This window comes from Brassica napus, chromosome C3, assembly GCF_020379485.1.
Source record: "Brassica napus cultivar Da-Ae chromosome C3, Da-Ae, whole genome shotgun sequence".
Lineage (NCBI taxonomy): Eukaryota > Viridiplantae > Streptophyta > Magnoliopsida > Brassicales > Brassicaceae > Brassica > Brassica napus.
In genome coordinates this window covers 37591424-37605616 of record NC_063446.1, presented here as the reverse complement: position 1 = coordinate 37605616, position 14193 = coordinate 37591424, and the positions used below count along the sequence as shown (strand labels likewise).

General features: G+C 41.3%; 2 protein-coding genes and 1 pseudogene across 5 annotated transcripts; 2 read left to right on the top strand and 1 right to left on the bottom strand.

Moving 5' to 3' along the window:
* Positions 1-1159: 1159 nt before the first annotated feature.
* Positions 1160-3188, top strand: LOC106349828. The gene is made up of 4 exons (XM_013789797.1): positions 1160-1599; positions 1681-2125; positions 2231-2312; positions 2557-3188. Exons 1-4 carry the CDS (start codon positions 1160-1162, stop codon positions 3186-3188), a joined length of 1599 nt encoding a protein of 532 aa, XP_013645251.1.
* Positions 3189-5428: 2240 nt separating this feature from the next.
* LOC106346628 (ACT domain-containing protein ACR1) lies at positions 5429-8394 on the top strand. Of its 4 annotated transcripts, XM_013786002.3 has the most exons (8): positions 5429-5696; positions 5777-5874; positions 6295-6416; positions 6503-6548; positions 6670-6784; positions 6869-6936; positions 7023-7498; positions 7567-8394. In XM_013786002.3, the coding sequence occupies exons 3-8, from the start codon at positions 6343-6345 to the stop codon at positions 8219-8221; spliced, it is 1434 nt and encodes a 477-aa protein (XP_013641456.1). In that variant the 5' UTR covers positions 5429-5696; positions 5777-5874; positions 6295-6342; the 3' UTR covers positions 8222-8394. The 4 variants fall into 4 exon arrangements, with proteins under 4 accessions (XP_013641456.1, XP_013641455.1, XP_048606567.1 ...); XM_013786001.3 differs by lacking the exon at positions 5777-5874; XM_048750610.1 differs by lacking the exon at positions 6503-6548.
* A 3351-nt stretch (positions 8395-11745) lies between these two features.
* Positions 11746-14079, bottom strand: LOC125583060 (annotated as a pseudogene).
* Positions 14080-14193: the final 114 nt, after the last annotated feature.

Sequence of the window (14193 nt, the reverse complement as noted above, 5' to 3'; positions counted from 1 at the left end):
AACACGTAGCCAGCTTGTTTCTTGCGATTCTGAAGAGTCGAGCCGTCGCGACTCTCAACGTCCACCCATAATGCCATGTGGCTTTATAATTTTTATACGTGGCATATCTAGTGTTGGCTGGATAAAACACATCATCTTTCAGAATTTACACGTTTGATATTCTCTTCTCTTATCTTTATTTTATTTTAAGTTTTGTATGAATTTTAGGTGAATGTGGTGCTGCGTAATCAGCGTCGAGCAAATCCAAGATCCTAATGAGAGTCGACAGGCGTCTTCTGAATTTAGCGTTTTTCGTTTAAAACCACAAAATATTCGAAATAACAACATTTAAAGGAAGGTTGACAACTTGACACCCCCCACCCAAAAAAAACATTTAAAGAAAATATTTGTATTAGTCTTAATTTTCAGTATTCATAATTATTTTTACCGTTAAAGTCTGATAACAATAAACACGTTTAAGGGTATGAGATCATGATCAAATAATTTTGTTAGGAAATTAAGTATTCTTTTCCAAAATATCAAAAGATGGCAGTATAAAAGGTAGGATGTATGCTAAGAGTGGTATGGTTAAGTGAAGTCCGCTGAACCAAACCAATGAGACAAGTCTCGGGTTGTTGAGATAAGTACAACATATTAGAAGATAATGATGTAAGGGTAGTTGTAGATATAGTAGAATCTCTTTGTAAAGATACGATGATCGAGTATATGTATCCGACGTGATCAATGAGAAAGACAGACAGTTTACAAAATACACTTTCTCTCTAAGTTTACATGGTATCAGAGCTTGTGTAACAACGATCATATCGAAAGTTTTTTTGAGAGATCGTAAATCATGACAAAGGGAGAAATCATTTCGACTGCTGGTAGCAGCGACAATACTACGGCGTCGAGTATCACGTCGTCTCCGTATTTCTTAGCACCGTCTGACAATCCAGGCGTGTCTATCACACCGGTCTCGTTGACTAGTGAGAGCTATGCCGAGTGGGCTTTGGAGATGGAGAATGCGCTACGTGCTAAGCGTAAGATCGGATTCATCAATGGCACCTTGTTGATGCCGGATGAGAACGAGAAACCAACGGAGGCTGAGTTGTGAAAACAAGTCAATTCCATGATCGTAGGTTGGATTTGATCCTCGATATCTCCAACTGTCCGATCCACCATGACGTTCACACCGGACGCTTACAAGATGTGGAATGACGTGAAGCGGAGATTTTCGATTGGGAACACGGTGCGCGTGCATCAGCTGAGAGCAGAACTAGCAGGGTGCAAGCAAGAAAGTTCAAGCATGCTGGACTACTTCGGACGGCTCTCATCTAAGTGGGAGGAACTGCTGAACTACAAGCCCCTTCCGGCGTGTACCTGCAGAGCTTCGGCGAAGATCAGCCAAGACTACGAAGAAGAGAAAGTCCACATGTTTCTCATGGGGCTTGATGACGCACGGTTTGGTAATGTCTGCACCAATATTATTGGGTTGGATCCGTTACCAGATTTAAACTCTGTTTATCAAAGAGTCGTGCGAGAAGAGAGGAGACTTCTTTCAACTCGTGTCGAGACAAGGCAAGATGCTGTTGGTTTTGTGACCAAAACAGAGCCGTCTCAGTCAGACAATGCGAACATCAATGGCTTGCTTTCTGCGGTAGCAAAGAGTTGAGGTGGTGTAGTGTGTACTCGTTGCGGTAGGACGGGGCACGAGAAGAAAGAATGCTGGCAGATCATTGGGTTTCCTGACTGGTGGACTGAGCGTAACCAAGGGGGAGATCGGAGCGGACGAGCCAGAGGAGGTAGAGGTTGTGGACGCAGTAACCAGCCACGATCAAATGCAATGCAGGCTCAACCTTCTGGTGGGAGGAATATTCCTACTTTGACGGCGGACCAGTGGGCCTCGTTGACTGCACTCCTGGAGCAGCAGAGGTCACACCCGATACCAGATAAACTAAATGGTAAGAAACAGATGGGAGAGGTTATTCTCGATACTGGAGCATCACACCACATGACTGGAGATGCTCGTTTGCTCAGTGATATGTGTGATGTCGTTGGTTGCCCAGTAAGGTTTGCAGATGGAAGTGCAGTTCAGGCTACTCGCTGTGGTGTTCTGCGACTGTCGGAGAAACAGATATTGCCTAATGTTTTACTAGTTCCCGATCTGAATTGTACATTATTGTCTGTGGCGAAATTACTAAAGCAGACAGGATGTTTTGCCGTGTTTTCTGATACACTGTGTGTTTTGCAGGACCGTTTTACGAGGACCCTGATTGGACCCGGTGAAGAACGGAACGGTGTGTATGTTTATCGAGATGTGACAGTCAGGCAAGGTCTCAGGGTTAAAGCCGCGGAGGACAAGGCTTTGTGGCATCGCAGACGGGGCATCCGTCTTTTGGTGTTTTAGGATTTTTACCACTTTTATTTGGTGTTTCAAACAACCCCGACAAGTTTGGAGGTTGTGACATTTGTTTTAAATCAAAGCAGACTCGTGGTGTTTTTCCGAGAGTTCTAATAAAGCTTCAGTTCCTTTCGAGTTAATTCATGTTGATTTATGGGGTCCCTATCGCGAACCAGCCTCGTGTGGTGCTGTCTATTTCGTGACGATCGTAGATGATTACTCTCGAGCAGTGTGGATACATTTGTTACTCGAAAAATCGGAAGTGAAAATCGTCTTGCCAAATTTTTGTAACCTTGTGCTTCGTCAGTTTGGGCATCCAGTTCGGACTGTACGTAGCGACAATGGGACGGAGTTTCTTTGTTTGTCGAAGTATTTTGCAGAGAATGGGATTGTGCATCACACGTCTTGTGTAGCAACTCCACAGCAGAATGGTAGAGTGGAGAGGAAGCACCGACACATTCTCAACGTTGCGAGATCAATAATGTTTCAGGCAAATCTTCTGATCAAGTTCTGGGGCGAGAGTGTTCTCACCGCAGCGCATGTGATAAACCAAACCCCTTCTAGTTTTCTTCACGGTAAATCACCCTACGAATGCTTGTATGGAAAGCGTCCGTCATATGAGAGTCTTAAAACGTTTGGGTGTCTTTGCTTCGCTCACAAGTCATTGCGTGACAAAGACAAGTTCAAGGCTAGAAGCAGGAGATGCATCTTCGTTGGCTATCCCTTCGGCAAAAAGGGATGGAAGTTATACGATTTGGATAGTGAAGAGTTCTTTGTCTCGCGTGACGTGGAGTTTGTCGAGACTTGAGACAGTGTTCCCGTACCAAGAAGTTTCCCAGAGTACAAAACCTCCAGCCAATCCTTCTCCTCCGAATGTTGACTATAGTGAGGAACTTGAGCAAGCACTGGACTCCAGGGGGGGTGATGATGTTTATGTATCAGCAAAAGAGCTAGTCAGTGACGAAGTTGAAACAGAAATGACGACATCGACGGTAATACCAGTTGTCGGGCCAGCAACGAAGCAGACACAAGCTAGTGATGCGGATCAAAATAAGGAAAGTGGTCAAGCTCCTGATGAGAGTCTCGGGAGAGGACAACGAGTTTCTAGGCCGTCAGTGAAGTTACGTGACTACGTGGTTTACAACGCAAGCTGCACTATCGATAAACACAACACATCTCCAGTTCATCCTGCTCCTTCACGGAACTCAGAAACGAGTCCAGGTAACTCTGCCTGCTCCTATCCTATCTTGGCTTATGTTACTGATGCGGTGTTTTCCGAGAAACACCAAGCATTTCTTGCAGCTCTCTCATCGTATGTAGAACCACGGAACTGGAGAGAAGCGATGTTAGATCCCATATGGAGAGGAGCGATGTCAACTAAAGTAGTTGCTCTGGAAGATCAGAGAACTTGGGATGTTACGGAGTTGCCGAGAGGGAAGAAGGCATTAGCGTGTATGTGGGTGTACAAATACAAGTTCAATGCTGACGGAACGATGGAGAGGCCCAAGGCAAGGCTGGTGGTGTGCGGTAATAAACAAGTAGAAGGAAGGGACTATAGAGAAACCTTTGCGCCTGTCGCTAAAATAACCACAGTTCGAACTCTGATGGAAGTAGCAGTCGCGAAGAATTGGGAGATACACCAGATGGACGTACAAAACGCCTTCCTGCATGGAGAATTGAAAGAAGAAGTATACATGAAAATGCCCCCTGGGTTCTATGGTGATAGCCCAACAAAAGTGTGTAAGCTGAGAAAGTCACTTTATGGGTTGAAGCAAGCACCGAGATGTTGGTTTGCAAAGCTCACCACTGCACTCAAGCGTTTCGGTTTCAAGCAGTCTTACTCTGACTACTCATTATTCACGTTTATCAAAGATGGTAAAAGCTTGAGATTCTTGATCTACGTGGATTATCTGATACTTATGAGTAATGACTTGAGCATGATGATGAAGTTCAAATCTTATTTGAGCGATTGCTTCAAGATGAAGGATCTAGGCAAAGCGAAATACTTCCTCGGTATAGAGATGGCACGCGGACCATTGGGGATGTTCCTCACACAGAGAAAGTACGCACTGGAGATCATCGCTGAATCGGGATTGTTGGGTTGTAAACCGGTAGCAACTCCAATGGAGCAGAATCACAAGTTATTGGCAGATAAAAGACCTATGTTTAAGGATCCCGAGAAGTTTAGAAGAGTGGTAGGATGGCTCGTGTACCTCACGATCACAAGACCGGAGCTGAGTTATGATGTACACGTCTTGTCTCAGGTAATGCAGAAGCCGAGAGAAGTTCATTGGGATGCTGCGTTGCGAGTACTCAAATATCTGAAGGGTTGTCCTGGTCAAGGAATTATGTTGAAAGCAGTTAGTGATCTTCGCATAAGATCCTTCTGCGATCCGACTGGGCTGCGTGTCCTCTGACGAGAAGGTCCATGTCCGCGTTTGTTGTAGTGTTGGGAGACTCACCCATCTCTTGGAAGACGAAGAAGCAGGATACAGTATCTCACTCTTCCGCGGAGGCAGAATACAGGTCAATGGCGGCGACTCTGCGTGAGCTAAAGTGGTTGAAACGGCTTCTTGCGGACATGGTAGTGAAGCATGATGAACCTATGCAGCTTTTCTGTGACAGCAAATCAGCCATATACATCGCTACTAATCCGGTGTTTCATGAAATGACCAAACATATCGAGTCGAACTGTCATAGTGTTCGAGACGCAGTGCAAGATCGGCTAATAACAATACGACATGTTCGGACAACGGAACAACTAGCTGACGTAATGACAAAGGCTTTGGGTAGTTCCGCGTTTCACTATTTAATGAACAAGTTGGGAGTAAGGAACTTACACTCACCAACTTGAGGGGGAGTGTTAAGAGTGGTATGGTTAAGTGAAGTCTGCTGAACCAAACCAATGAGATAAGTTTCGGGTTGTTGAGATAAGTACAACATATTAGAAGATAATAATGTAAGGGTAGTTGTAGATATAGTAGAATCTCCTTGTAAAGATACGATGATCGAGTATATATATCCGAGAGTATATGTATCCGACGTGATCAATGAGAAAGACAGACAGTTTACAAAATATACTTTCTCCCTAAGTTTACAATGTATGTGTATATACATAGATACAAGACATGTGATAAATAGATACGATATAACTTGGGTTTTCGCTTCTCTCTTTCTCGTCCACCAACACAAGTATCCCTCCTCTTTTATAGCTAAAGAAGAATTATTCACTATTTTCTTCCATAAAATCTCTCCATTTTTAGGATCCTTCTTCTTCATCCATTAGTCTCTGTTGAATCAGAACCTCAACACAAAGGTATATCTTTCTCCCTTCATTTTCCTTTCTCTTTTCGTCTTGAAATTCTTGAGAAAAAAAACAAGAACCAAAATCTCTAGGTTTTCAAGACAATTTGGATTCAGATTCTCTCATAAATGCGTTCATGAGCACAAAGGATTGAATATTTGTTTTTCTTTTCTCACGAAGACAACTTTGGGTTCGTCTTCTGCTTTTAAGTATTTTTTTTTTTTCCAATGCGAGTTCATTTTTGTTTGTATTTCTTCAAATTATACGAACAAGTCATAGATATTATCGTAATCTAGAAAAGCTTAATTCAGTTTTAATTATCTTGAATGATTAGCCTTGTACGGACTTTTAATTAATTAATTAATCCTAGAGTGAAAAAGGAGATAAATGCATATGAAATCTGAACCCGAAGATACGGGTTGCTTTCTTATTTATCTAGACTATAATACAATCATTAACCTTTTATTTGTTCTTTCATTATATATCACCACCTCGTTTACTTGGTGAAATTAGACAATTGCTATTACACATTAAAAATATAAATAGTAAATAACAAAAATCCTCTTCGCATTCCTACTAAAAACAGGTTTATGTGTTGTTTTATATATAGGTCTGAATTTTGAGAGCTAACCAAACAATACTCGCGGTGAATAACAAGATGATGGAGGTAGCTTATCAGCCTCGGATTGATTCCGAGATAGAATCACTCGTCGAGAGAATCAATCCTCCCAGGTTCGTGCTTTGTAGATTCTCATCTATTTTAAACCAATCATTATGATAATCCTATTGTTTTATTGCTGGGTTCTTGCGTTAATTAGTGTTTGTGTAGACAACGACTCAGACCCTAATTGTACACTCGTTAAGGTAATCTAAAAGCTCTTGATGATTTTTTTTTCTTAATTAATCATTAAGCTAACAGTTAACGATTAGTTAATTACTCATAAAAAGCCTAGTTAATCATCTGTGTGTGTTTATATATAATCAGGTAGATAGCGCGAATAAGTACGGGATATTACTGGACATGGTCCAGGTTTTAGCTGATCTCGATCTCGTTATCTCCAAATCTTACATCTCATCTGATGGCGACTGGTTCATGGATGGTAGGTCTCAGCTTCTTCATCATCACATGTCGTCATGGTGGACCAGCTATTTGACATAACATCTGAAATATTTCTCTTTGTTAGTCTTTCACGTGACGGACCAACTCGGGAACAAGCTCACAGACCGAAGCCTGATTCTATACATTCAGCAGGTTAAATAATAATTTTTAATCATAATTTAAACTTTTTTTTTGAGCAATTTAAACTTTTTTCTAAAATTAATTTTTGTTTAATTCAGGCAATATGTTATAGTAGAAAGGGAGGCATCACAAAAGAGATGCAGAGTAATCTAAAACGTGAAGTGCAGCAGCGCCACGTGTCAACAGAGCACACGGCGTTTGAGATAACCGGAATTGACAGACCGGGTCTACTGTCTGAGATCTCTGCCGTACTTTCCGACATTGGATGTCATGTGACTGCAGCTGTTGCGTGGACCCACCACGAGCGAGCGGCTATGGTGATTTATCTAGAAGACGGGTTCAACGGTGGGCCGATTATCGACCCAATAAGAAAGGCCCAAGTGAAGGACCATCTTGATATAGTCATGGAGGCCCATCAAAGAGTCGGCGATGAGTCTCGTGTCGTCGTGAGTGTGGTCGAGGCTAAAGGAGCTCCGGTCGGATGGGCCCACACTGAGCGACGTCTTCACGAGCTAATGTACGCTGAGAGAGACTACGAGAACTGCTTTGGCTGCGACTGCTGCAGTGGAGACAGGTGCGTAATAAAAAAAATATTGTTACATTAATATTTTGTTTAGTTACATGCCACATTATATGTAACAGGTGTGATGCGTTGTGGAGGGGAAGATGCGAGAGGATACACGTAGCGATCGAAGCATGCAATGGTTATTCAATGGTGAGCGTTAAGTGTAGAGACAGACCAAAACTATTGTTCGACACGGTATGCGCGTTAAAGGAGTTACAATTCGTTGTGTTTCATGCCGTCGCTGGAGCAAGGGGCTCAACGGCGGAGCAAGAGTATTTCATAAGGAAGAAGAACGGGTGCACGTTAGAAACGGAAGGACAAAGGGAGAGACTAAGGCATTGTTTGGTAGCTGCGATATCGAGACGCGCTTCACGCGGGTTCAAGCTTGACGTTCGGACAAAGAACAAGATGGGTTTGTTGTCGGATGTGACGAGAACTGTGAGAGAAAACGGTTTGTCGATAACGAGAGCAGAGATGAGTACTCAAGGTGAGAATGCGGTTGGTTCGTTTTATGTTGCGGGGGTGAGCGGTGGTGAGAAGGATGCGAATGCGGTTGAAGCGGTTGTAAGAGAATTGCATGGAGTGGTTGTGTCGGCGGTTAAGACAGTTGGGATGGTGTCGACGAGGTTAGGTTCGTCAAGTGATGTGGAGGAGGAAAACAGAGCTAAGTCGTCCATCGGAAGATTGTTATGGTCGAAGTTGGAGAGGTTGTCGACGTCGATAAGACGATAAGATCCTTGTGAAGTCTCCAGTTCTCTCTTTATTTGTTCTCGGTTGTCCACGTGATTTATCATTGTAAATATAGCTGAACTAGGAATGTGTTTTCCTGAATGAAATGTAATTAAAAGGGATTGGATTTAGTTTTGACATATATCACATAATGAAATGGATTTATTAAACCAAAACTGTAATAGTTGACTCAACCCAATTACATTTTCATTGTTTTTTTTTAATTTTCTCTTAGCAGAGGATTGTAAAGAAAGGAGGTAAATTGACATTGATCAAAACTTGGGTTCACCCCATGAACATGTTGTGAAACAAGAGAATGAAATCTATGTTACTATATTATTCATAAACATAAAGAGCCTTTTATATAGGGAATTACACTGTCATAGAATAATTAAAAGACTAAAGAAAGCAAATACAAATATGGAAAGAGTACAAATCATAATCTAATAATGAAAAGACAAGATGTCGATTCTCTCTCTCTCTTTCTCCTCACGGCCGAGTCTCTCTCTAGCATTGGGCCGGTTATGAACTGGACCGGTTATGGACATCCACAATATGATTTATAACACTCCCCCTTGGATGTCATAACCATACAGGGATTGTAATACGCTTAAGATGTTGCCTCATTAAAACCTTACCAGGAAAACCCAGTGGGACAAAACCTTGGTGAAGGAAAAAGAGTACAACACGTATTACTCCCCTTGTTCTGAACAACTCGCAGCTGGCGTCAAGAACAGCCAAGATCTCCGAATGGTTTGAAGATGTGGCTGCGATCGCCTGCTTCATGGAACACCATGATATGGCCGTTCCACCATGTGTTAAAACATAGCATGTCTGTGATCGAGCATTGTGTGGATCCGAAAAATAACCTGCATCAGCAAAATCAACTAAACCTTTTTTGTTTTGGTTAGTATAAAATAAACCCAAGTCTTTCGTTCCTTGCAGGTAACGAAGAACATGTTTAATCCCGTTCCAGTGCCTTTGGGTTGGACAAGAGCTTAATCTAGACAATAGATTCACGGCAAAACATATATTTGGTTGTGTGACTAGCCAGATACATCAAAGCTCCTATGGCACTGAGATATGGCACTTCGGGACCAAGGACATCTTCATCATCCATCTTAGGACGGAATGGATCAGTGTCCATGCCGAGAGACCTCACGACCATGGGGCTAGATAAGGGGTGAGACTCGGCCATGTTAAATCTCTTGAGTATTTTTTCTGTATATGCCATTTGATGCACAATGATTTCATCTCTTATGTACTCAAGCTGTAATCCCAATCCCAAACAAAACTTTGTTTTTCCAAGATTTTTCATCTCGAATTCTTTCTTAAGATATTCAACTGTTTGGGAAATCTCTCCAGAGGTTCCTAGGATATTTAAATCATCAACATACACTGCTATAATCACAAAGCTCTGGCTGAATTTCTTTATAAAGATACAAGAGCTGATCGGACCATTCTTGTATCCTTCTCTCTCTAGGTACTCACTTAACCTATTGTACCACATTCGGCCTGATTGTTTCAATCCATAAAGTGACTTATTCAACTTTATACAGTGTTGTTCTCGAGTACTCGATTAGTTTTTCAACTATAAACCCTCTGGTACTTTCATATAAATCTCATTATTCAGTGGCCCATATAAGTATGCAGTTACAACATCCATTAACCGCAAGTCTAATTTTTCTCTTATAGCCAGACTTATCAGGAATCTAAAAGTAGTAGCATCCACCATATGGGAGTATGTTTCCTCATAATCGATTTCTGGTCTCTGTGAGAATCTTTGTGCAACAAGCCGTGCTTTATATCTCACGACCTTGCCGTGTTCATTTTTTTTTCCTCACAAAGACCCACTTATAGCCGACTGGTTTAACATCATATGGTGTCCGGACTTTTGGTCCAAAGACATCTCTCTTTTTTAAAGAGTTTAACTCCACGTTTATAGCTTCTTTCCATTTGATCCAATCTGATCATTGAGTGCACTCATAAATAGACGTGGGTTCATGATCCTCATTCAAATCCATAAGTTCAAGTGCTACCTTATATGCAAATATATCATAAATGTCGACATTCTTTCTGTTCCATTGTATCCCAGACAAGACATAATTTATTGAGATCTCATTATTATCAGGACATTCAGTACCTTGAATCTTGGCGTCCCAAGAATCAGGATTAGATACATCAGGGCCGGCCGCATCTAAGCATTCATAATCGGCCGCGATCGCTATTAGGGTTTTGGGATCGGCCGCGGTTAAGTCCCGGGATTTAGGAACGGCCGCGGTCGTGTCTAGGGTTTCAACAACCTCGGTTTCATTCTCTGCACCTTTCTTAGTTTTCCAAGGGTTCTTATCTTTGGAACCTATTGGTCTACCACGTTTCAAACGTTTTCTAGACTTTGTAGCAATTTGATTGTGTCCCTATTGAACATCAATTCTGATTGGTGCATTAGCAGCTGGTATATATGACTTAGTCATTCTTTTCGGGTCAGCAAAGGAATTTGGCAATTGATTAGCTAGCTTTTGTAAATGTATAATCTTTTGAACTTCTAAATCACATTCCTGACTCTGAGGATCCTGCCAAGATAAAGATGTTTGATTCTATGTAATCTTTTTTACGAGCTTATTGATATCTCCCCCTAATGTTGGATGTTCGGATTCATCAACGTGACAATCCGCATACCTGGCCTTAAATATATCACCCGTAGTTGGCTCAAGGTATTTTATAATCGTGGGGGAATCATATCCAACATATATCCCCATCCTCCTTTGAGGTCTCATCTTTGTTCTCTGTGGTGGAGCAATTGGTACATAGACGGCACAACCAAATGTCTTAAGATGGGATATATCTGGCTCAAGACCCATAAGCAATTGTGATGGGGAATATTTATGTTCACTAGACGGTCTGATACGAATCAGTTCGGCCGCGTGCAAGACCATGTGTCCCCAAGCTGTGGCCGGAAGCTTAGACCTCATAAGCAATAGTATAGCTATTAGCTGAATTCGTTTTATGAATGATTCGGCCAAGCCGTTTTGTGTATGTACATGTGCCACGGAGTGTTCCACACTTACTCCCATGGACATACAGTAATCATTAAATGCTTGGGACGTGAACTCACCAGCATTGGTCTCTAACATTCCGACCTTAGCATAGTAAAAGCCCAGTAGAAAGCGCATGTATAGACTCTAAGACTTTCTTATAGCCTTGGCCGATCTCTATGATCTGAAGGCACTCTTTGTTTCCTTCGCCCTTAGTCTCAATATGAAAGTCATTCATTCGAATGTCTTTAAAGCTCAATAGGCTTCTCTTAGAGCTGGGTGAATACAATGCATCAGATATCTCTAGATGCGTACCCTTAGGCAACAGGATGTTAGCCTGGCCGTAGCCCTCTATGAGACTGGCTATACCCGGAATGATACTTTAGAGACTTCATATAAAAACTTTCATTCATTGATAAAATAAGTTCAAAGCAATCAAAACATAGAAAACATAAAGCAAAGAACACGAAAACATAGATGTCAAATTCAACTTCATTCTTTTAAACAATCTGAAGTTTAATAATCCATAAGATCGTCTCGTTCATGATTGAAATCATCTTCACCATCTTGATAAGTCATATGAGCTTCAGGATTCTTCCCTTTCAAACTCTCTTGGTAGAGGTCAACGAGATGTTTGGGAGTCCTACATGTCTTAGCCCAATGATTATCCATACCACATCTATGGCACTCGGATTTGGTCGAGTTTTGTGGCTTGAAAGATGTACCACAGCCTCCATAGGAGCCACAGCCATATGAGTTGCCTTGGCCTCGACCAAACGAGTTTCGGTCTCGACCACCATGTCCATGCCATTTTCCACGACCACGGTTGTGTTGGCTATCACTCTGGACATGGTTCAACTCTTTCTTAGCCTCTACGGTCACATGTGCCTCAAGTAATGGGTTTTGTTCCAGGAGGTCTCAATTCACTGTTTCTCATCAACAGTTCATTGTTCTGCTCCGCAAGCAATAAACAAGAGATCAGATTAGCATAAGTAGAGAAGCCCTTCTCACGGTATTGTTGTTGTAACAACACATTGCTTGTGTGGAAGGTGGAAAAGGTTTTCTAAAGCATATCCTTATCCGTTATATCCTCACCACACAGTTTGAGTTTCGAAACTATTTTAAACAGGGCTGAGTTATACTCGTCCACGGACTTAAAGTCCTGGATTCTGAGATTCCTTCAATCATATGTAGCCTTTGGTAATAATACCGTTCTCTGGTGATCATATCTCGTTTTCAACTCTGTCCAAAGGTCTAGAGGGTTCTCAATAGTCAAATACTGATCTTTGAGACTCTCAATAAGATGATGGCGTATAATTAATATCGCACTGTATCTATCTTTCTCACTTGCATTATTGTCCTTGGTGATACACTCACCAAGTCCCTTGGATTTTAAGATGATCTTAGCATCAAGTGTCCATTGCAAGTAATTATCTCCAGAGAGATTTAGGGCAGCAAAATCCAAGTTGTTGATTTTTGACATCTGAAATCATATGTTTCATAATTTAGATTGAAAAGTGTTCAAGCGAATGCAATCAATATGCTCAAGCAATCCGGATTCTAGGTATGATGCAAATAGGTCATTCGTATATGATGCATACATGTTCAATCTTAGCATTCAGATTCTATATGCAATCAGTTCATACTATTATGCATGCATGATGCAAACAAGCCGCACGACTACAATCTTAGCAAACGGTTTCAATGCAATCAATACAATGGTTATTCGTTTTCAATCTTAGCAAACGGTTTTCTAAGAGTTCAATGTGTAATTGCAATCAAACAGTCGAGCAATGCAACAATTATGGTTCATTCGAGAATGTATGAAAACTATCAATACTAGACAGATCATTATCAAGACGTGAATGCATAAATCATTTAACCTAGCAAGCAATTTCTATTTCAATTCAAGCATTCAGTTTTAATCAGTCAAACAAGATAATATTCGATTTTAATTTCAAGACATTAGGGTTTCGATCAAACAAATCATTCAATCGGTTTTATCAATTCAAACAACCAAATTCAAGAATGAGATTATCAATCCTAGCAATCGATTTCTATGTGATCAAATTCAATACGGTTTTAATTAATCAAGGCTAGCATACTATATCCAAACATACAATCATTCAAACAATCAATTTCGATTCAAATCATTAGATTAGGGTTTCGATTTTAATTCATTCAATCAATCAATTTGATTTCGAATTAAGGTTTATAAAATCGAATGTGTTTTAATATTAGGGTTTTAAATAAAATTGATTTCATGCATTCATGCAATAAGCATGTATGCCGGCTAGGATCATGGATATTAGAGTTTCGATTTTGATCTTAGATCATTGGGGTTTTGAGATTCAAAACCATTAAGGTTTTGATTTTAATTGATTAAACAATCAATCTCTATTAGGGTTTAGGGTATCAAAATTATGATTATGAGCTTCGATTTACTCATTGGGGTTTTGATCTATTACCCTATGGTTTCGATTAGGGTTTAAGATTTTATGGTTTCAATTCATATCAAGCAATCAACATTCGATTATGGGTTCTCTTTAAGGTTTCGAATTACCTTAACCTCAAGTGGGGTTGAATGGACCTCCAATGAGAAGAAGAACCGCGAGCTGAACGTTGAGATTGATACGCGAACGAACTGAGGTCGTCTAGAGCTGGAACGGATCGCGAGTTGTCCTTGCTGGTATCGGGAACGCGAGCTGAAGCTGAGATCGTCTGATCACGAACGGAAACAAGCTGTTGTCGCGAGCGGTATCGAGTCGTCTATCGTGAGCTGGCTGAGATCGTGTCTCGGGATCGAGCTGAGACGGTCTGAGGTCGCGAGGTGGGATCGTGTCACGAACGGGAACAAGATGAGAATTAGGTTTAGGGTTCGTGATCGGGAGTTCTCAACGGTTAGGGTTTATCGTCGAGGGGATTATGGATTCGTCGGCT